At 59.4% G+C, this 20,100-nt stretch overlaps 1 protein-coding gene across 1 annotated transcript; it reads right to left on the reverse strand.

Annotated features, from left to right (window-relative positions):
* Window positions 1-4,615: 4,615 nt before the first annotated feature.
* EFNB1 (ephrin B1) lies at window positions 4,616-17,549 on the reverse strand. The gene is made up of 5 exons (XM_032393809.1): window positions 16,654-17,549; window positions 7,834-8,111; window positions 6,949-7,041; window positions 6,615-6,743; window positions 4,616-6,454 (listed from the first exon to the last, which is right to left on the reverse strand). The coding sequence occupies exons 1-5, from the start codon at window positions 16,779-16,781 to the stop codon at window positions 6,042-6,044; spliced, it is 1,041 nt and encodes a 346-aa protein (XP_032249700.1). The 5' UTR covers window positions 16,782-17,549; the 3' UTR covers window positions 4,616-6,041.
* Between the last annotated feature and the right edge of the window lie 2,551 nt (window positions 17,550-20,100).

Consider the following 20,100-nt stretch of genomic DNA (forward strand, 5'->3'; position numbering starts at 1 on the left):
CTGGCCTGAGAGGCCCAGGCTGGCTGCCTGGGTGGGGGAGGGAGGGAGGGAGGGAGGAAGGTCCCGGAGGTGTGCACAGGAGGCTGGACCACCTCACTTGTCTCCCTTTAAGGCCCCGCCCAACAGAGATGCCCAGTTCTGGGTCCGGGCCATGAACCAGCGGGTCTGGCCTCCACAGTCGCTCCCAATCTATCGTACCTAGTGACTTCAGAGCTGTGTGAGGTGCCACAGGAGAGGGGGGGACCCAGGGAACGGGGCAAACTATTAGCGCATTTTCCAAGTCGGCTGTGACCAGGCCTAAACCTCCCAGGGCCATGTTTCCCTCAGGGTTATATATAATGTGTCGTTTTGGTAATTACCTTGTGTAAACTTACATAGTTTGTCAATATAAATACTGTGTATATATGGATTTGTTTGGTTCACTCACAGGCACAGACTTCTGGGGATTCTGAGAGATCAAAGCAACAATGCGTAAGAAAGAGCAGGCGACTGTGGCCTGTGAGGCAAAGGAGCTGGTTCTGAGGCCTGGCTCGGCCGGTCCTCCCTGTGTGTCCTTGGGTAATAAGTCCCTTCTTGTGTCTGGGCCTCAGTTTCCCCCTAAGGGGCTTGGTCTGGAAAGGAGCTCTCGGGAAAGTCCTAGCTCTACCATTTCCTGGCCTCTGGCCTCTCAGATTCTACTGAACAGGCCTGAGGGCAGCCAGGGAAATCTGGCTCATCCCCCTGAGAGCGAGGGCTCTACCCAGTAGAATCCAGCCGGCGTGAAATCCCCGTGATGCAGGGTGGATTCCAGGATCTCCTTGGCTTCTCCTGGTCATCCGGAAGCTAAGGAGCCACCTGGAGCCTCTCCCTAGGGCCCTGGCCGGAGAAAAGGGGCAGCTCCTCTCTCAGAAGCCAGTTCCTCAAGTGCTGCCTCTAGGGAGGCTGGGAGAGACGAACCCATGGAGCCACGGGGGTAGCAAGGGCTATGGACACACATCTCTTCTACTTTGGCTTTGGAAGAGTTTATTATGGGTATGTTGTGCCCAGCCCCCAGCCCAGGAACCTGGGACTGGGGCTAAGGGAGGCAGCCTGGAGACTGGAGCCTCAGGGTAACTTCTGATGGGGAAGTTCAGGAACTTTACAAAAGGCCAGCTTTGGTCAGTGATGATGGGAACAGCCAGGGGCTTGGGGTCCCCAAGAAGCCCAGCCGAACTGCCCATTCCCCGCCTCACGAGAAAAGCAACAGGTACCATTTATTGGTGCTTACTACGTGCCCAGCATTCGACAATTCATGGGGAAAAAATGGATGAGTGAATGCATGAGAGGCTAACTTTAGAACCCAAGTTTCTAATCTGTGTACCTTCTATTCTGCCTCTCACATTCCCACGACCCATCACCACACAAACCCTTAAGAGCTGACCAGGCACTTAAGGGCCTTTCTAGAATGTGAGGTCCCTGGTAGCAGGGACCTTGTCTATTCTGTGCATCACTGTACCCCAGTGCCCAGACCACCAGCTGGTATATGGGAGGTGCTCAGTAAATAGTTTCTGAATAGATGACGAAATCTTGTTCTACTCCTCATTACCCAGACAGGGAAACTGAGGCCCAAAGCAACGGGGGCCTGCCTGCCTCTAGTCAAAAAGAGTCAGGCTGGAGCTGGGATGGGCCCTCAGTCTTGAGCCTCTCGGGCCGGGGCTCTTTCCCCTTTATCAAAGGGCCCTCCGGCAAACTCCTCCCACCCTCCCATATCCCTTCACACATTCCTTATTCCCCCCACCCCCCAGCTTTTCCTCTTTTCTTTCTCTTTGCCAGCTGGGTAATTAACCATTGGAAACAGAACCTATAATTACTGTCTCCCCCATGCCCTTACATTGCTTTCAGTTTGGGATCCGTGACCCCTGTCCTGGGTGGAGGTTGGTCTCCCCCTCAGCAGCCAACCTAACAACCACCAGCTGGGGCTCCAGGCCCCCCACCCCAGGTCTAATGGCCAGCTGTACAGGAGACCAGCAGCAGATGGGCAAGGAGGGTCCCCAGGCCGGCTGGGGCTGACTCAGCTGGGGTGTCAGAGGGCCTGTGACATGCCTGGGCAGGACAGGAGGTGAGGCAGGCAAGGCTGGATTTCTGAGAGCGACTGGTGCCAGGTGGCCAAAGGGCCGCTGGCTCAGCAGGGGCAAAGCTAGGATGGTCCCAGTGGGGCCCGTATCTCTCCTTGGGTTCTTTGGCCCACCCTCAGGCCCCTGCCTAGAGTGCGCCAGGCCATCCCCATCCTCGGGGAGGCCTCCTGTGAGCATAAAATGGACCAGAGCAATAAATCACCAGAGCCCCGGTTTTCCAGCTCCGCGAGGCCCGTCCCTTCAAGGGAAACTGAGGCCTGGTTAGCACCTGCCCAGCTTGCCTCATTGGTGATCTGGGCTCAGCCTGCAGAGGAAGCCAGGCAGCCCCACCCTCACCTGGAAAGCATCCTCTATCCCTGACTCACCAGGAGCTTGGGCCCAGCTGGGACAGGAAGGAGAGCTGAGGGTGGGGCTGGTCTGGGCCCTGCCACGGGAGGCTCACACCTCCTGCCTCCACCTAGCTCAGCTTGGTCTCTCTCTGACCCACACCGCCGGGAAGGCAGGGTGGGGGAGGCCTCCTGTTCTTGAAGGTCCCTAAGGAAGCACGCTTGCTCGGTCTCACGGGAGACAGGGCAAGGGGCAAGGGGGTGGGGAGAAGGAGAATCACCTTCAAGGAACTTCCATTTGCTCACGGCGTAGAAAAAGGCCTGGGCTCCAATCCTAGTGCTCTGGATCCCTTGCTATGTGTTCCTGGGGCAAGTCACTGCCCCTGATAGGGTCTCAGCTTCCTCATCTCAAATATGAGGCAAATGATCGCCCACCGTCCACCCTCACAGGAAGGTTTATGAGACTCGGTGACAACAATGCGCGTAAGGTAAGTGTTTGAAGCAAGCGGCAGGCACTGTCCAAGCGAAGGACACTCTGCCCCAGGGAGCTACTGAGCGCCACTGTGGGGCCAGCCCAGCTCGGGCACTGAGCCCAAACCAGCACCAGCCGCGGCACCCGGGCCAGGGCAAGTGGGAACGGCCAGTCCCAGATCTGGGCTGTTGGAGAGACGGCCCCACACTTTCCCCTGCTCTCTCCCGCAGATTTTACTTCACACCCCCATAGCTACCCCCAAGGGGCCCCCAGGAACTCGACCCCCCCACCGGTAGGGTGAGGGCAGCTGATGTCATGGGCTGGGCGGGGGACCACCCAAGGACACTGAGTTGCAGAAGTGCATGAAGGGCTCACCCAACCCGGGTCAGGCTCCATCTCAGTTAGAGACATCAACCTGGCCTGAACCAGCCCTGGTTAAAGACCCCCCGACCCAGGCTGGGGGCCCCACTCTGGGCAGGCAGTCAAGTAGCAGAGGCCCCATCTGATCCAGGCACTTCCTTTGGTTAATGAGAAACCAAATAAACAGCCTCTGCCCCAGCTGGCTCCAGGAGCACCCCAGCCGGGCCCAGCCCTGCTCCAGCCCTGCTCCAGCCCAGCCTCCCTTCCCTTCACCCTACAGGTCCCATGGCTCTCCTCCCCCTTCCTTCTCCCAGTGCTTCCCACTTCCCTCACAGCCCTGCCTGCCCCTTGGCTGGTTCTCTGAAGCTTCCTGCTCTGGATCACTAGCTAGCCCTCCCCTTCCTTCCTCCTTCTTTCCTCTAGTGCCTTCTTACCCATTTCTAGCTACTGGGATCTCATTCGCCTCCTCTCCGGACATCTGCCTTGGCCATCTCTACAGGGAGCTCCCCACCCCCAGACGGGAGCAGGAAGGCCCCGGGCCCTTGCCAGTCTGCCTCTCTGTTGTGGGATTGAGGCCAGACCCTCTTCAGGGCCCCCCGCCACCCTCCTGGACCATCGGCCTGTGGGAGGGAGACCGGGTGCTCACGGCTGCTCACAGCTGCCTAGCTCTAGGGCTTCGCCTGCCAGCCAGAAGCCCCTAAGTATGCCCTGGTGAGGACTCTGGTGTGGCCCACCTCTGAAGACAAGAGAGGCTAAGAAGTGAACTAGGCGGCCTGAGGCAACCCCAGTACCCAGTGGGCCACAGCTGAAGCCCAGCTCTCGGAAAGTTATTTCTATCCACCTTTAGGTGTCTTGAGGCAGGGCAGGGCCGGGCCTGCCAGCAGGTCCCAGACGTAGCTCCAGCCAGGTGGTGGCAGTGCTGGCGGACACACCCAGGGCCCCATGGGAACACCCCCTCCCCCATCAACTCTCTCTAGCAGAGCCTGATGGCAGACTGGGCAGATGCTCATGGCCTGTGCCACTGAGGTGACAGGATGGACAGGGAGAAAGGGTCGCAGGCTCCAGCAGAACAAGAGAGCAGAGGCACTTGGGGGCGGGGGGAGAGAAGAGGACAGGCATAGAACACCCAGAAACATCTTGCTCCACCAGGAAAGCCATCCTCTTCCCATACTTGCCCAGATCTTCAGTGATTTGGGCACAGGAAATCTCTCTCTCTCTCACACACACACACATGCACACACTCACATACTCACACCTCATTCCCCAACATCATGACACCATTTTACACCCATTTCTCCATGTGGTTAATTTTTTTTTTTTTAGTTCTCATTTTTTTTTCTAAGAAAAAAGCAACAAGAAAATAATTCAGAGTTTATACAAAACATCTTTACATTATTTCTTCCAAAAAAGACTAGTATTTACACAAATGGCAACAGAAACAAAAACAAAAAACCCTTCCGACTGCCACCTGGAAGGGGCTGGCTGTTTGGCTCCCTCTCCCACCTGGCACTGGGGTGGGCAGCGGGCCAGGAGCCAGTGTGGAGGTGGGGGGCATAAAGGCCCAGCTCCTTCCATGGCCACTCTGGGAGCGCCTGCAAAGCGCACTCAAGTGGCCGTCTGTACGCAGCCGTGCTGGCAAGGAGCCGGGGTCAAAGTGCACGGCGTGCTGGCCCAGCCCTGGGCAGCCTCTTCCTCTTTCCAGGCCCCGGCCCAAGACTGGAGGGGCCAGCGGAAGCTGGGTTGAGGGGGCACCCACCTGTGCTAGAGCCCAGAAAAGGAGCAGGCCGCCTGGCCTTATACCCGCTTAGGTCTCTGCCCTGGGCCTCCGTTTCCCCACCAGGCCAAAGGATGCCAAAGGTGAGGAGAGAACAGGGCGGGGAGGGGGAGGGGAAACTCCCAGCTCTGCAGGGCAAATAGCCACCTGGGCACCTCACCTCCCTCCACCCCCATGAGGTCATCTGCCTGCAGCAGCTCTCCTGTTCCCCAGGCAACAGCCAATTAAGACGTTAATTACCGTGAGAGTGAGGGAGGCAGGAGATGCCCAAGAATCCCACAAGGAAGAGATTTTTTTTTTTTTCTGTTTGTTTGGTGGAAGGGTGGCAGCCACTACCCCATTGCCAAGATCAGCTTTGTAGAAGGAGGGTCAGGAGGGCAGGGCGAGACACTTTGCCCAACGGCCCTCCCGTCTTCCCTCCTGGGCAAGAACAGCTCTGGCCTGCCACCCCTCCCCCAAATACCAAGGCGTTTATAAAAGAAATGCCATCCTATGCTTCCTGGCTGGCCACATCCTGCCCCAGTTCCCTTAAACCGGGCTAGGCCAGGCTCAGAAAGCCGAAGGAGGGGCTGCCTTTTACATTTTTCCATTTTTCTTTAAAAAACAGATGAAAATGAGTTGACAGCTAAAAAATGAACACAAAAACATTAAAAACAGTGATGATAGCGGACAAACAGTCCTGGGAAGGGGGGGGAGGGGGGAGGGGGGGCAGGGCCAGGGGAGCATCTTCCTGCCTGCTGTCCATCAGCGTCCAACCCTGCCCTCCAAGAAGGGGCGCCCCTGCAGAGCCCAGAGGCCTGGCCAGAGGGGGAAGGCACAAGAGCATGGGGGCTGGGGGCACAAGCACCCCCTCCGAAGCCCAGGGGGCAGGGCAAAAGGGGGATTATAAAAGCCAAGAAACTACAAAACTAAATACAAAGGTGGGCACAGCTGGTCAGGGGAGGGAGCGTGGGGGAGAAAGGAGAGGTGCAGTCCTGGCCGACTGTCCCTCGGGGGCCCGAGGCCGCGCTGGGCCCTCAGACCTTGTAGTAGATGTTCGCTGGGCTCTGGGGCGGCATCTCCTGGACGATGTAGACGGGGTGCCCGTAGTCCCCACTCACCTTCTCATAGTGGGGGCAGTAGTTGTTCTCTGTAGTCCGTAAGGGGATGATGATGTCGCTGGGCTCGGTGCCCGCCGTGCCACTGCCCCCCTTGGGACTGGCCAGGGTACTGAGCGAGAGGGCGGGCGCCCGCTGCTGGGTGTGCTTCCGGTGCCGCTTGCGCAGCTTGAGTAGCAGAACTGTCAGGAAGATGATGATGAGCAGGAAGATGACGCAGCCAGCGCCGACAGCCGCGAACAACGCCACCTTGGAGTTGAAGAAGCTGTCGGGGTCCCCACTGCCACCTCCGCTTGCCCCTGGGCCACTTTTCTCTTCCTGGTTCACAGTCTCTGAGGACGGGGGAGGGAGGGAGACGAGGTCGGCCACGGGTCCCAGGGACACGCTGCCCGCTTCAGGCTGGGCCCCGTGCCGCCGCCCTTCAGAGACAAGGGCCTGAAAAGGCAGCGGGGCAACGGCTTCTGCCCTTCGGGAGACACCTATACCACTCACCATGCTTGCCGTCGGAGTCACCCAGGGAGCCCCGGCCGCTGGGGGCCTGCGTGGCCATCTTGATAGTGTTGTCTGCCTCCTTGCTGGGCCGGCTGGTGGTCAGCTGCTCGGGCGTCACAGCATTGGGGTCTGGGGGCGGGGAGAGGACAGGTGAGCGGGGGACCCCACGAGCATAGGTGCCTCAGTCATCTAGCACGAGCCAACAGTGACCTGTAAGTCAGACCCCAGATACTCTGACCCTCTTGCCCCTCCTCTACTCCCAAACGCAGCCATACGCAGCCGGGGACATCTGTTGCAAAGGCTCAACTGGGGAGCCCTCACACCGGGCACTCACCTTGCCCAACCTTCATGACGATCTTCATGGTGCGTGTGCGGCACACGCCTCCCTCCCGGTTTTCCAGGCCCTCCAGGCTCCCATTGGATGTAGCTGTATAGCAAGAGGCCAGAGAAATCAGGGGGAGAGAGAGGTCTGCCCACACTACCTAGAAATCCTAGTGCTGTCTTAGCCCGTAGGAACAGAACTGGGAGCTGGGGCGAGGGGGCGACAAGCAGCTCCCGCCTACCTGCGAACCTTTCCGCTCGGCTCCCTCGTGCTGGGAAGAGTAGCCGGCCCGGCCCAGCCCACGTCGGAAACTAGCGCATCCCCCAAGGGGGCTGCTCCCTTATCATGACCGGGCCTTAGCCCTTCTTTCTCAGTGGACACTGAGGTATCTTCTCTCTGGGCGATGTTGCTCAGAGGCCAAACAATTAGAAGTGGAATCATGGGGGAGGCTCCTATACAGACTGGAAGGAAGCCAGTCAGGTAAACTGGGCTGCAGTCCCAGTGCTATTCCCAGCTCCCCGAGTGACATGGGGCTGGAAGTTCCTTCACCTCTTGGGGCCAGTTTCCCACGAAGAGAAAGGCCCGACAGCCAGCTGAGGCCAAAAGGTTCTGCCAACTCTGCCATTCCCGAGATTAGACCCGAGGTAGGCCAAGAAAATGAGAGAGGGTGCCGCGAATTGGGAGTCTCCTCCCACCCAACTCCTAGAGCCAAGGTGAGCGGGCAGCCAGCCCCTTGGTGAACGTTAGGGCCAGAAATCCAAGGCCAGGCTGGAAGGAGAGCATGCCAGTCTTCAGAGGGGACCGGATCAGGACAGGCCGTGTGCGGTCTCAGCGTACTACTTAGAAGCTCCTGCTGCTACCAGATAAGAGAGAGCCCTACGATGGGAAGAGACTCACAGGTAATGTAGTAATCATGGTGCTTCTTAAACTCCAGGCCCATGTAGTTGGGGCTGAACTCCTGGAACTTGATGGTGAAGCGGATCTCGTGCTCCGGCCGATTGCAGGTGACCAGCACATTGGGGTCCAGCACAGTGCTGCAAGCGGCCGCCTGCTCAGGCCGCACCAGGTATAGCTTGTAGTACTCGTAGGGCCGCCCTGCTTCCGCTCGGGGGCAGATGATGTCCAGCTTGTCGCCGATCTTCGGGTAGATCACCAGGCCCTTCCCACGCAGGAACCTGCCCAGGAGGGAAGACACGGTCAGCCTCGGGGGCGGGCGTCCCGGGCCATCCCCCGGATCAGGGGCGCACACGATGAGGGCCACAGGCTGAGCCTACTGGGGGGCGATGGCAAGGACAGGCATTCTGTCCTTCCTCCATCCTCAGGCTGGCGCTGAGGAGAGCCGATCACACTGCCAGCAGGGCGTGGAAGGGGTGGCCCATGGGCAATGCTGCCAGGCTTTGACTGCTCGGCAGGGTGGGGCACTGCCTAGCTGGGGGAGCCCGTTGTCCTAATGTGGCATTTCCGCAGGCGGGCTGACGTGGCCAATGGTGTCAGGCTTGGGCTGCCTGGAGGTGGCAGCCCTGTTCTCCTCCCACCCCGATCACACTCACATTCCTTCAGAGCCACTGCTGCCATCTCCCCAGCACACATGCGTGTGTGTGTGTGCACACATGCACCCAAATACATGGTGCGCGTGCACACACACAAGCGCACACACACACACCAAGCCCACACATGCCTTAGCCGCCACCCCTGTGGCTCCCGGGCTACAACTGGGGGAGCTCAACCTTTCTGGGACCCAAGCCTTCTCTCCCATCCTTGCTAATCTTGGGCAGGATGGGGAGATAGGAATAGGCATCGCCTGGAACCAAGGGGTAATGGACACAGTCTCTGGCCAGCTGCGACTCCACACGGCTCTCCCCACTCCCCACACCCACAGCACAGTGTCTTAGAGGGGGGACCCATCCAACCCCCATAACGTGAGAACCTGAGTCCCTAAACTTGACCAGTCTCAGTCCTAAAAAGAGCAGAGGGAGGGGAGAAGGGGCCCAAACACGGACAACAGATCATGTAAGACAGGGCCCCAGGAACCTCACACATCTGTGTTCTAATCCTCCCACCTCCACATCTGCCTCTGTTCCAGATCCTGAGGGAGACAGGCAAATGCCTTCTGAGCCAGGTTCATCTTCTAATCTTGAAGGCCAGACACAGGGAATAGCAGAGGGAGGGCAGCTGCCCAAGCCCATCTATTCATATCACTCTGTCCTTACCTAGGCACACAGTAAAACAGTGCTGCTATCTTGGCCATTTCTGAGCCTGCGCAGGCCGGAGCCAGGAGCAAGGCAATAGCACGGAGGAAGGAGAAAGCAGACAGACTTCGGAACCAGATAGACACGGCCCTTCCTAGCTCCGCGACCTTGGATGAGCTGCCTGATCTCCCTGAGTCTCAGTTTCCTCACTTACAAACAGGCAGTGGTAAGAGCCCTGCGCCCCCGGGGTTGGGGACAGGGTGCAATGGCGCATGCAGAGTGCCTAGCGCGTAGTAGGCACTCCCCATGTTCGACTCTCGCTTAGAAACAGTCTAGTCTGCCAAAGAGGCAAGACACTAACAGCAAGTACCTACGAGGACAGTCTTGGGGGTTTTTGGCGGGGGCGGGGGCGTGGCTGGCTAGGAAGAGAAGCTATGGCCCCATCCTCGAGGATTTTACTGTCTGCTATGGGTCAGAAAAGTAAAAATGGTCCGTGCTTTAGCAACAGACAGTACCAGGCTATCTGTAGGTTATGTGGGAGGACGGTGGTTCAAGCCGCAAGGGCTGGAGGCCGTGAGAGGAAGGAGAGAATTCATCTGACAGGAGATGGTTCCTCAGAAGGAGCAGAATGAAAGTGAGTCCTGGGGGGCGGCGGATAAGAAGTTAACACAGAGCAACAGTGGACAGGAGTGGCTGGAACACAAACCCCAGGCCAGTGACTGGCCCCACAACTGGTAGAGAGAAGCAGAAGAAGAGGTAGAAAAGCTCAGCTGGGGCCGGACTGAAAGGCCTCAAGGGTCACAACAAGCAGGGTGGCTTTCGTCCCACTGGGGACAGACCTTCTAGCAAGGACAATGAAGGGTTGAAAGCAGTGCTTCTGGAGAACAGAGCTGACAGCAGAAGAGCATGGCTCCACTTCCCGGGGGCCCGTTGCGCACTGGGGACCACAAGGTACGAGGGCCTACCGGGAGCTCAGGGCCCTCACTCGAGGGAGGCAAATGATACCCCAGGAGGTGAGTCTAGACCAAGTAGATGAAGAAAGGCAGCCCTCCCTCCATGTTAAATGAGGCTTCAACAAGCTGAGACCTGCCATCTTGCTGTACAGCAGGGTAAAAACCACAAGAGGGTCTTTCCCTTAGTACCTAGCTTTACCGCACTCCAGAGGGCCATGGGATGAAGGCCCCTACAAACATTTGAGAGCGAACACCCTCACCCCATGCCCCCAGGATTCCCAAGGCAGTTTTCACTTCCCCAGCCTCACACTGGGTCCACCCAGACAGCAGGATTAGATGACTTGTAACTTCTTAGAGCCAGAGGAACCTTCGAGACCCACTGAGTCCAGGCCCCTCATGTGAGGGAGGGAGGGATCAGAGGAACATTTCCTATGGAAGAGAGGTGCTCAAAGCCAACTGGAGGAGGCTACCCTCACCCAGGACGTTAACCCCTAGGGGTCTAAGAAGCCTTGGCTGAATCCTTGCACAGCTGCACTTCAACGAGACCCTCCCTGGAGGGGACGGCAGGGTACACAGAGGGCATGCGAAGGGACACAGGCCAGCTCACCCCTCGAACCACTCGGCCCGGGCTTCCTCACGGGGGAGGCTTGGCTGTTCTGAGCACATCTACGGCCGCTCAGGCTCTGGAGCTCCGGAACTGAAACACAGGGCTTCCAGCTACTGGGGGCTCTACCTTGAATCCAGAGACATCCAGAAAACAGATGTCTACACAGTGGATGGAGGAGGGGGAAGAAAAGAGGACTATTGCCCCTAACACCCCTCAGCCTCTCTTCAACCTCGGCGACGACTTCATAAATATTCATCAGTTCATTTGCATAGCAGCTGGCAGAGGGAAACTCACCTTCCCCTAAAGTGCAGAAGGGAGAGGAGCCTGAGGAGACCTGCCTCCCCTGACCCTGATCCCCCATAAGGGTGCCTCCTCAGCATCTTCTCCAACATCAGCAGAACTGCTTCTTGGCCTACAAGAAGCCCAGGAAAGTGGCAAGGGGACAGAAGGGGCAGGTGTGTAGCCAGTGAGAGCGAGGCCTGAAGCCAGGTGCAACACCGGCCGTACTATACAGGGGGGACCCTGCAGGTCTCCCCTCACACATGTCAGGTTAGGAGTAGGGGCAAGAGAGGAGGATGAAGAGATTGTCCCCAAGTTAAACTCTTTATCCCCCACTTTTCAAAAACTACTACTCCCCCATTATGAAGCCAAGCTTTCTTGCCTGGGGCCACCCCCAGACAAAGCCCTTTTCTGGAAAATAAGGGGATTGACAAGGCCCAGCAGGAAGCCTGAAGCAGGTCGCCATGGTAACCCCTGAGGCCTTCCCTCCTTAGCCTCTGATAGCCCCAGGACCCCAGTGAGCCACCCCAGGGAGTAAAGGGACTTGCGGGAGGCAGCCGGAGCATTCCAGCTCCTTCTTATGGCCTGCCTCTTCCCTTCCACCCTAGCCCAAGTCTCTCCCTCAGCCTTTCTACTGAGTCGAGAAGTGCCGCCAGGACTGCTAGTAAGAATCCCGGGACACAAGAAGCCTGAAAGGTCTGGGGCAGTAGCCCAGTCAGAGGCCAACTGCCCGCCTGCTTCTGGCGTCCAGCTGAGCCCCTCTCCACCCAAACACCTACAATCTGCAGGGGGGCCAGCTTGCAGCTGTAGGGGTCATGCCCAGAAAGGTGCCCACACTTGCTTCCCTCTCGCCCTTCCCACAGGCTCTGGGAACCTGTGGTCAAAGAGCGGCTGAAGGGACAGCCCGGTCCCAGGCCGTGCCGGGCCAAGCTTGGCAGAAGACTCCAGCCATGGCCTTGACTCGGGGACCCTGGCGGCACTGCGCCTGCACCCACGGAGTGGCAGGACGAGTGGAGGACAGACCCCAAGCCAGAGCTCAAGTCTGCTCTCATCCCAGCAAGGGCGGGGAGCCCCCAAATTAAAGGCTCCTCTTTCATTCGCCCAGCTCCACCCAGCCCCCGAGGCGGCAGGAGCAGGCCTGGCGTGTCCCAGCAGTGCCCGCCCAGGCGTGGGTGGGCAGGAACAGCAGCTGGGTCCTGGCACACACACACACACACACACACACAGCACTGTCGGAGACAGGGAAGCCAGGAGAGTCCCAGAGGAAGTCACCCTGCCCACCTACACTGAACTCTGCCCTCCCCTCTGCCCCACCAGGCTCATACTTGGGTCCACTGGGGGGCCTAACACCCCTTTTCTTGTTGTCTGCTTTCTGTGGGATCCCTGAGAGGAAGTGAGGTTCCTGGCCTAGAGAGGAACCAAAGGTGCTGTTCAGAGCTCGGGAGGGAGAGTGCCAGGCAGTGAGCTGACTGCCTCTAGTTCAGGTCACCCAAGCAGGCAGACCTGGCAAAATCGAACGAGGAAGCCAGGGCACTGCTCATCCCACGCAGGCAGGCCCTGAGTCACAAGGACAGATGCACGCACACCTGTGAGGTAAGAGGGGAACCCAGGGGCAGGGAGCCGGCACCTTTTTCCAAACCCCACCTTAAATTCCTATCTCTCCTAGATTCCAAGGTAGCAGGATGGCATGGAAAGAATGGCACACGCAAGCTCTACCCCCTGTGAGCTGAGTCTAGACAAGTCATTTCCCTCTTCCAGGCACAGGCCTTCTCATCTGGAAATGGGTGCAATTCCTACTCCCTGGGGCTGTTGGGAACCAGCAATGGACTTACAGATGAGGATGCTTTGTAAGTAGCAAGGTGCCGCCTGATCGTTAAGGTAGCCTGCCAAACACAGTACCATTTAGAAGTAAGAAGCTTCAGGAGCTTCCACGCCTGGCTGCAGCCATCCCCACGCCCCGAAATGACCACTGCGAGAACACACACAGGAGGGGCCGCTATGGTGCCCAGGGCCAGGAGCCCAGGATGTGGCTGGTGAGCATCCCCCCACCTCAGCTCCCCTAATAATCACAGAGTGGACCCTCCCCCAAACCTGGTGTTCTCTTGGCAACAAGCAGCCTCCCGGCTGGCCCACCCCTCCCACACTCCCAACCCCAGAAAACAGTGGTATCCAGGGCCTGCCCATCCCCATCCACCTGAGCTGATGAGGCAGTGGAGAACCTGAGGGGAAACAGGGAACCCTCCAGTTAGCCCCCACCCCAGCCTCACAGGCCCTTCTTGCCCCGGGGCCCCGGCTGCCTGGGGTGGGGGTGGGGAGGGAGGGGAATGGGAAACTTTAGGAGCCGCTGGGTTCCCATCACTCTCAAGCCCCCACCTGTGGCCAATCAGCCACAGAGTAGAAGAGGTCAGGTCCCCAGCCGCCCCGGAAAGGGGCCCCCTGAGCTGGCCTCCCCAGGACTGTGAGCTGGAACAGCTGTGAGGGGGCTGGGACCAACATTTCGGATTGTAGCGGGCAAGCCTGGGTTGGGGTCTGCAGCTGCCCCCACCCATGCTGGATGGAGTCAAGGGTCCTGGACACCAAGCCGAACCCCCCACCCCCACCCCCTTATAGGGAAGGTGTAATGTGATCTCAGGCACATTCCCACTCCCTGGAGGTGGGGGAACCTGAGTGGGGGGCAGGAAGGGGTCAGAATGGGACTGAGAGACTGAACTGCAGCAGCTGGACTTGGCTGAGGACTCAAGTGTGAGGCCTGCCGGCTGCCCCAAGCTCTCTGGGGAAGAGGCTGGGGGAGGGGGCCGCTCTGGGACCTTCCATCACAGCCCCCAACCCACCCAAGCACATGCATACACTCTGGTTGCTCCCAACCTGGAGTGGGACTGAACCTGCTTCCCCACCCCGTGCTCATCAGGCAAATCTGACGAGAGGGGCGAAGGAGAGGCAGAAGCTCTCGCCACCCAGGGACTTCCACGCTGAAAGACCCCCTGCACCAATTCGGAAAAGAGCCTGGAAGTCTTAAGTTGGCCCTTCCTGCTCTCCTCTTCCAGTCAGGGCTAGGGCCGCACGCACCCTGGAACCTGGAAACATACCCCCAGCCCCACCACTTCTTTATTTTGATTTTTTTTTTCCCCAAGAAGGAAGCAATTAAGCAAGGTTTATGGGCACTGGGAGATTTGACCGGGGGGGGGGGGGGTGCCGGTTCCTGACAAGGTTGAGGAAAGACACCAAAAGCAGGGAGGAAGAGGGGAGGGAAGAGAAAATGAGCCTGTGAGGGAGAGCACGGGCATGTGCGAGAAACAAAAGGACTTGAGAAAAAGAGGCAGAGAGTGACTAAGAGTGAGAGGGAGTGTGAGAAAGAGGGAGAGCAGGCGAGCCTAGCTGGAGAGGGGAGGTGAGCGCAGCTCACAGAGGGTGTGAGAGGGCGAACCGACACAGACCCGAGAGGGAGAACTCGGGCAGGAGGCAGAGAGGGAGAGACAGACAGAGAGACACTGTTTATTTGAAAGGCTGGGGCAGCCTGAGGGTTGGGCGCGGTGGTAGAGGCAGCCCCCAGAGCTCTAGCAGAGCTGAGGGCAGGGCCTCCCTCCTGTCCTCCTGCCCACCCCCCATGCACCAACACACACAGACCCTTGGGCGGGGATGGAACTGGGGTGGGGGGCGGTGTGCAGGGGCACCAGGATCAGTCCCCCACCATTCTCAGGATCTGCTCAATTACAGGGCAGAATTCGTGCGGGTGCTACTGAGTCCTGCTGAGTCCTCCCCCGCCCCCCGTGCCGGATGCCTGCCCCCTCAGCCTGAAGTGGATGGTGGGGTGGGTAGAACTCAAAAACCTGTAAACTGGTCCAGAGCACTAAAGGCTCAAAACACAAAAAGGGAGAAGCTCAGAGAGATCTTGTTTCTCCCAGCCCCCCCCCCAACTCTGCAGGAGGGCTCCTTTCCAGCTGTGGAGCTGCCTGCTATCTCTGGTTAGAGACCCGAGAGAGCAATTAGGTCACTCCCATGAGCCCCTATAATGGGCTACCCCAGGCGGATTTCAGCTATCCTGGCTCAAGAGAGAGCATTTCCAGCCTCCACCTCCCCTGTAAGCAGGGGGTGGAGGGGAGGAACTGGGCTCTTCACAACCTTTCCCCTTGAGCTAAGCAGCTCAGGGCCCCCAGACTATCTTGACTCCCTGCTGTTAGGAGAGCGCTGCACCCAGTTTAGCTTCTGGGTGGGGGAGAAATTCTCGTCAATCCCTTTCCTTGTACCTTGTTCCCTTTCCGGAACCCTCTACACTGACCTTGTTTTACGCCATCCCACAAATCAGTACATAAGACCCTACCTTAACCCAAGGAGAATAGAACTAGAGAAGGTGCCTTCTCCCCACTCCAGGGCTGAGAGATGCACTGTCCCTGGAACCTAAGAGACCAAGGCAGGCAGGAGCCCGGGAAGTAAGCCGGGGAGCCCAGGAGAGTGGAGAGAAAGAGATTCCAGATACAAAAAATCAGAGAGCACAGAGGGCAGGCCAAAGCCCCCCAGTTTCCCACTAAGTAGGGGTATCTGCATATTGCCAGGACCTCCACAAAACAGGAAGAGCAATCTTGACCCTGGATTCCAACCCCAGTCCCGAATGCCAAAAGAGTAAAAGGTCCAGAGGTCACTACACAGCCCCAGCGACTCTTCACTAACAGCCTCCCAGAAACCACTGAGCCACCGCCCTAAAAGGTGTGCGTGTTGTTTGGGGGTGGGGGGGATTGTGAAGGGAAAGGAGGAGGAAGAAAAGAAAGGATCTCCTCTACGTAGCTACATCCCCAACCCCTTGGGAAAAGCAAAGCATAGATAGCTCCCCAATCTGAGGGACAGAGGGTGGGGGGGGCACTGGGACCCGCCTGGGCAGGAATCCTTCGACCCCAACCCACCTCCCTCGCCAGCTCGGACGCCACTCTCTGCCTGGGCTGACCCTCGAAGCTCTGCCGCCGGCTCCATTGGACCCCCGACGGGCGCCGGATCGAACCCCCCCTTCCCCAACAAATCCCTCTCCCACTCCGCCCCTCTCCACCGGCCGCCTTTGTGAGCCTGGGAGCGGCGCCCGCCCTTCCACGGCCCCGGCAGGGAGAAAAGAGGGGCCAGAAGAGACGGCAAAGCGAAAAGCTGGGGAGGCAAAGAGGGAAGAAAGAGAAATGGAAATAGGAGAAGCCCGAATGGGGATACAGGCGCTGCCCCCCGCCCGAAGCGCGGAGTCCCGAGCCGTGGTCCCTTCCCAGCTGAACAAACGAGAAACCTGTGTTCCGGCCTCGTCCCCCGCCCAGGTCAAGCTCGCCCCTCGAGCGGCGAGCGGCTCTCGGAGAAAACCGCCACGTTCCCAGGGGCCCCACAGGGGAATGCGTTCTCTCCCCCACCCAGCTCTCGGGTGCGCCCTCGAGCGCCCGGAGTCCCAGCTCCGCCAGGCGCGACCATCCCGACTTGATCCGGGACGTGAGGAGGAGAGGGCGGAGAAGCCAAGGGGTCACAACCCAGCCGAGTGCCCCCCACCCCACCCCGCCGCACCCTGCCCCGCCCGCCCGCCCGCAGGAAAACACACTCGAAAACGCCAGAGACAAAATGGGGCGCCGCTCCTCCTCGAAACACCTCCCCGCACGCACTCGGGGGCGCGTGGCCTCACCCTGCAGGAGTGCCTCCCACCCCCAGGGACCAGAGCCAATAAGTTACTCACTTGGGGTTGAGGGAGCTCCAGGACACGGGCTCCAGGTTCTTGGCCAGCGGCGTGGCGAGCCGGCACAGTGCCAATACGACCATCGCCACAAGCCACTTGCCGAGCCAACGCTGCCCAGGCCGGGCCATCTTCCCGGGAGCAGGCTGCACTTGGGATCCCCTGGCGCCTCCTCAGCAAACTGGCCTCGCCTTCCCGTGCTGCGCTGCGCTCTGAACCGCTCAGGCGCCCATCCTCCGCAGTCGCCGGCCTTGAAGTGCTCCCCTCCCGCCGGCTTCGGTGTCGCTCTTCTCCGCCCGGCGGGCCAGGAGGACTCACTGGGCAGCCGTCCCCCACCCGGGCATGGGCCGCGGCCTCCGAGGACTCGCTCCCCTGGTCTCTCCGCCGCACGAGGCGCGACGGGGGCTCTGCGCCCCCGGGTGATCCGGCCCGATTCCGCTTGGCCCCCCGAGACTGTTCGGGACTGCGCGCCCTCTCCCTGACTGGGTCTCCCCACTGAGGACTCGGCGGCCGCCCCGACGCCTCGGCCGTCCCGGGATCGACGCCCCTCGGAAGAAGTGGGAGTCTCCCCCCAACGCGAGCTCAGTCCGGGGGCTCCCGGCTGGGTCGCCCTGGCACGATCTCCGTTCCTCCAGGCCACACTGGGACTCTGGGCTGCGCGCCCCCCGACAGCTTCTACTTCAGCGGGGGCCCCGTTCAGTGTACTCAGAAGAGCGGGAAGACGCTGCCGAGCGAGCTAGTCCCATCAGTTTGCGCTTCTGGAGCCTCGGCCCGGTAGCCCCGCAGCCCCGTCGCCGAGTCCTAGCTCCCCCGCGATTGCGCCCGAAGGTCTGCGGCCAGTGCGAGCCTCGCACACCTCCCACTGCTGTCCAGCGCGCATAGACTCCCTCCGCCGCCGCTGAGCTGTCTACTCCCCTGCTCAGGCGAACGCAAGGCCAACCCTACTCCTCTTAGCCAATAGTAAGCTCCGTCTCGGGGTCCTTGTCCCGTGCCACGCCCCCAGAACAGGAAGGGGGCGGGGCTTCTGGGAGCTCTTAAGGACGCCGTGCTCGCGATGGCACCAATCTGAGAGTGCGGCTCGTGCGGTTAGGGGTGGGTCCGGTTTAGTCCCGTTCCCAGAGCGCTCAGCCCGTGGGAAGTTGGCGCTCCTCTAGGTCTGTCGGCCTGCTCTCCTCCCGCGCGCCTAGTCAACACTCTGGCCCACTGACCGGGGCCAGACAGGCCCTGTCACAAGTACCCCGGGAAAGTGCTTCCATTCTCTTTACACAGGAGCCCCGAAGTCCTGCTCTGTGGCAAAAGTAGCCGCTTTGCTCCCCGTCCCATCTCACGTAGGGCTCTGGTGGGCCTTCCTCCTTCTTACCTCGCAGTGCAGTGTCTGCTTGCACATGGACCTGGAGTCCTAAACATACGGATAGCGGTAGGTGATGGAGACTCAGAGAGGTCAAGTACGGGATGGAGGTGGATGGGAGGTGCGTTCTTTGCCCCTGGGGACCAGGCCTTCGGATTCTCAGCTTCGGGGGAGAGCCTTGTGGGACCCGGGAGCCCAAACTTAGAGTCTTGTCCTGTCTGAAGGGGCAGGCAAGGCCCCAGAATAGGCCAGCGGGAATGAGAGGGCACCTCGATAAAGAAACACACCTCGAGGGCAAAGAGGAAAAGGCGCAGGCGGACGCCTTTTGAAAAAGCAAAAGCGGGCGTTCTGGCCCCAAGACGCCAGACTCTAGCCCCTCCCGGCCTCGCCATCTGGGTCTTTGTCTCCCAGCCCGGGCCCATTCTCCCCGCCCCTCCTCGCTTCCTTGCTTATAACTTTGGCTCCATCCCATAGCTCAGACCCTCCCGGTCCGGCCCGCTCTCCTGGTCGGACCCCAACAGGCATACCCACGTACTAATGTCTCCCCCTACTGGTCTTCCGTAGCACTGCGGGAGCCCCGGACAAACTGGAAGCTCCCACCCAGGAGCCTGGCCCACAGAAACCTAGCGCTTGACTTGAACACGAGACTTGGGACTGGCGTGGTGGCCTTGGCAAGAACCGCGGCCCAGTATGGGGGTGGGGGTAAGGGAAAGCACTAGGAGGAAGATCTGGGTTTGGGGTTGGCTTTGGGATATAGTCTCGACGCGTCTTGATGGAGACAATTAGGTGAGCAACATTCCCAAAGGGCTCTACCATTTGCACAGGTTCGTGTCCTTATCGCACTCAAGTAGGAGTTTCTCACTATGATGATCTCTTTGGCTGTAGAGTGGACCTGGATTTGGGGGGCGGAATAAGAAAGGAGAAGCTAGGACCCTCCTCCTTTTAGGGACAGGGCCTGGAGGGTGAGAGGGATCTGGGTGGACAGGGACCAGGAGGAGCTATGTCCGGGCTCTCAGCCGACAGCTGGACCCCTTATTGGGGTGTGAACAAGGAGAGATGAGAACAAGGGCACACCAATAGTCCAGCTTGGGGACTAGGATCCCTTGAAGTGTGTGCATGGCACCTGAGTATGGAAAGAAGCCTGCTGCTTACTGAGTGCCGAGTCCGTGCCAAGAACCGTGTTAGATGGGTTTCCTCTCAGAGTCCCTTGAGCTAAGTTCCACTCCCCCCATTTCACATAAGAGGGAAGATAAGGCTCAGGGAAGAGGAGTAGCTCTGCGGAGGTCACTGGGCTAATCGGTGGTAGAAGCAGGACGTTCCCCCAGGCTTATCTGTCGCCAAAGCCTATACCAATTGCAAAGCCTGTACCATACTGACTTGCCACATGTTCAGCTCCTTCTCGCCTACTTGCTTACTTAATTCGTTCCTGGCCAAAAGCTGGCTCAAGCTTGGAAGGCAGCAGCCGTCGGGATAGCCAGGACTTTACTCTTCATTCGCAGGTTACTAGGCCTGGGAAAGTTCGGCCACATCTCGACGTTCCCACCTAAAATCACCACCACCAACCCCAGAACCAGCCTCAGATTCTGCTGCCGACATGCCCCCAGGGCCCTTTGGGAGGCAAGCCCAAGACCAGGTGGGGGATGGGGGAGATGAGGCTATGGGGCCAGACTTGGGAACCCTGAGCGACTCCTGAGTGTGCGTTGGCACACCCCAATTCTGGGTGGGGAGGGCAGCAGAGGAAAGAGGAGAAGACTCCTTATGTTGAGGCCCGCTTTACATGATGGGCACCCCTGGTCACAGCACAACCTTTCTGCCTCAACCTGCCCACTCCAGCCCTAGGGGCCTCAGTAGCAGGACCGGGCCCACTCTCGGCCACAGCCAGGGCCAGTGACTCCAGGCCCCCACCGCCTGCGCCACCCTAGAGGGGCCTCAGATGTAATGATTCAGGCCCCTGGGGTAGGGAGAAATTACTCCCCAGGGGAGCCTAAGAAGAAGTTGGGATCTGTGCGGCAGGTGGGCCCTCTCTTATCCAAGCCCTCCCTACTCCAAGTAGTAGTCACACCCCTCCCCAAGCCTCCCAGATCAGCGTCATCACACACACA

Source organism: Phoca vitulina, unplaced genomic scaffold, assembly GCF_004348235.1.
Source record: "Phoca vitulina isolate PV1807 unplaced genomic scaffold, GSC_HSeal_1.0 scaffold77, whole genome shotgun sequence".
NCBI lineage: Eukaryota > Metazoa > Chordata > Mammalia > Carnivora > Phocidae > Phoca > Phoca vitulina.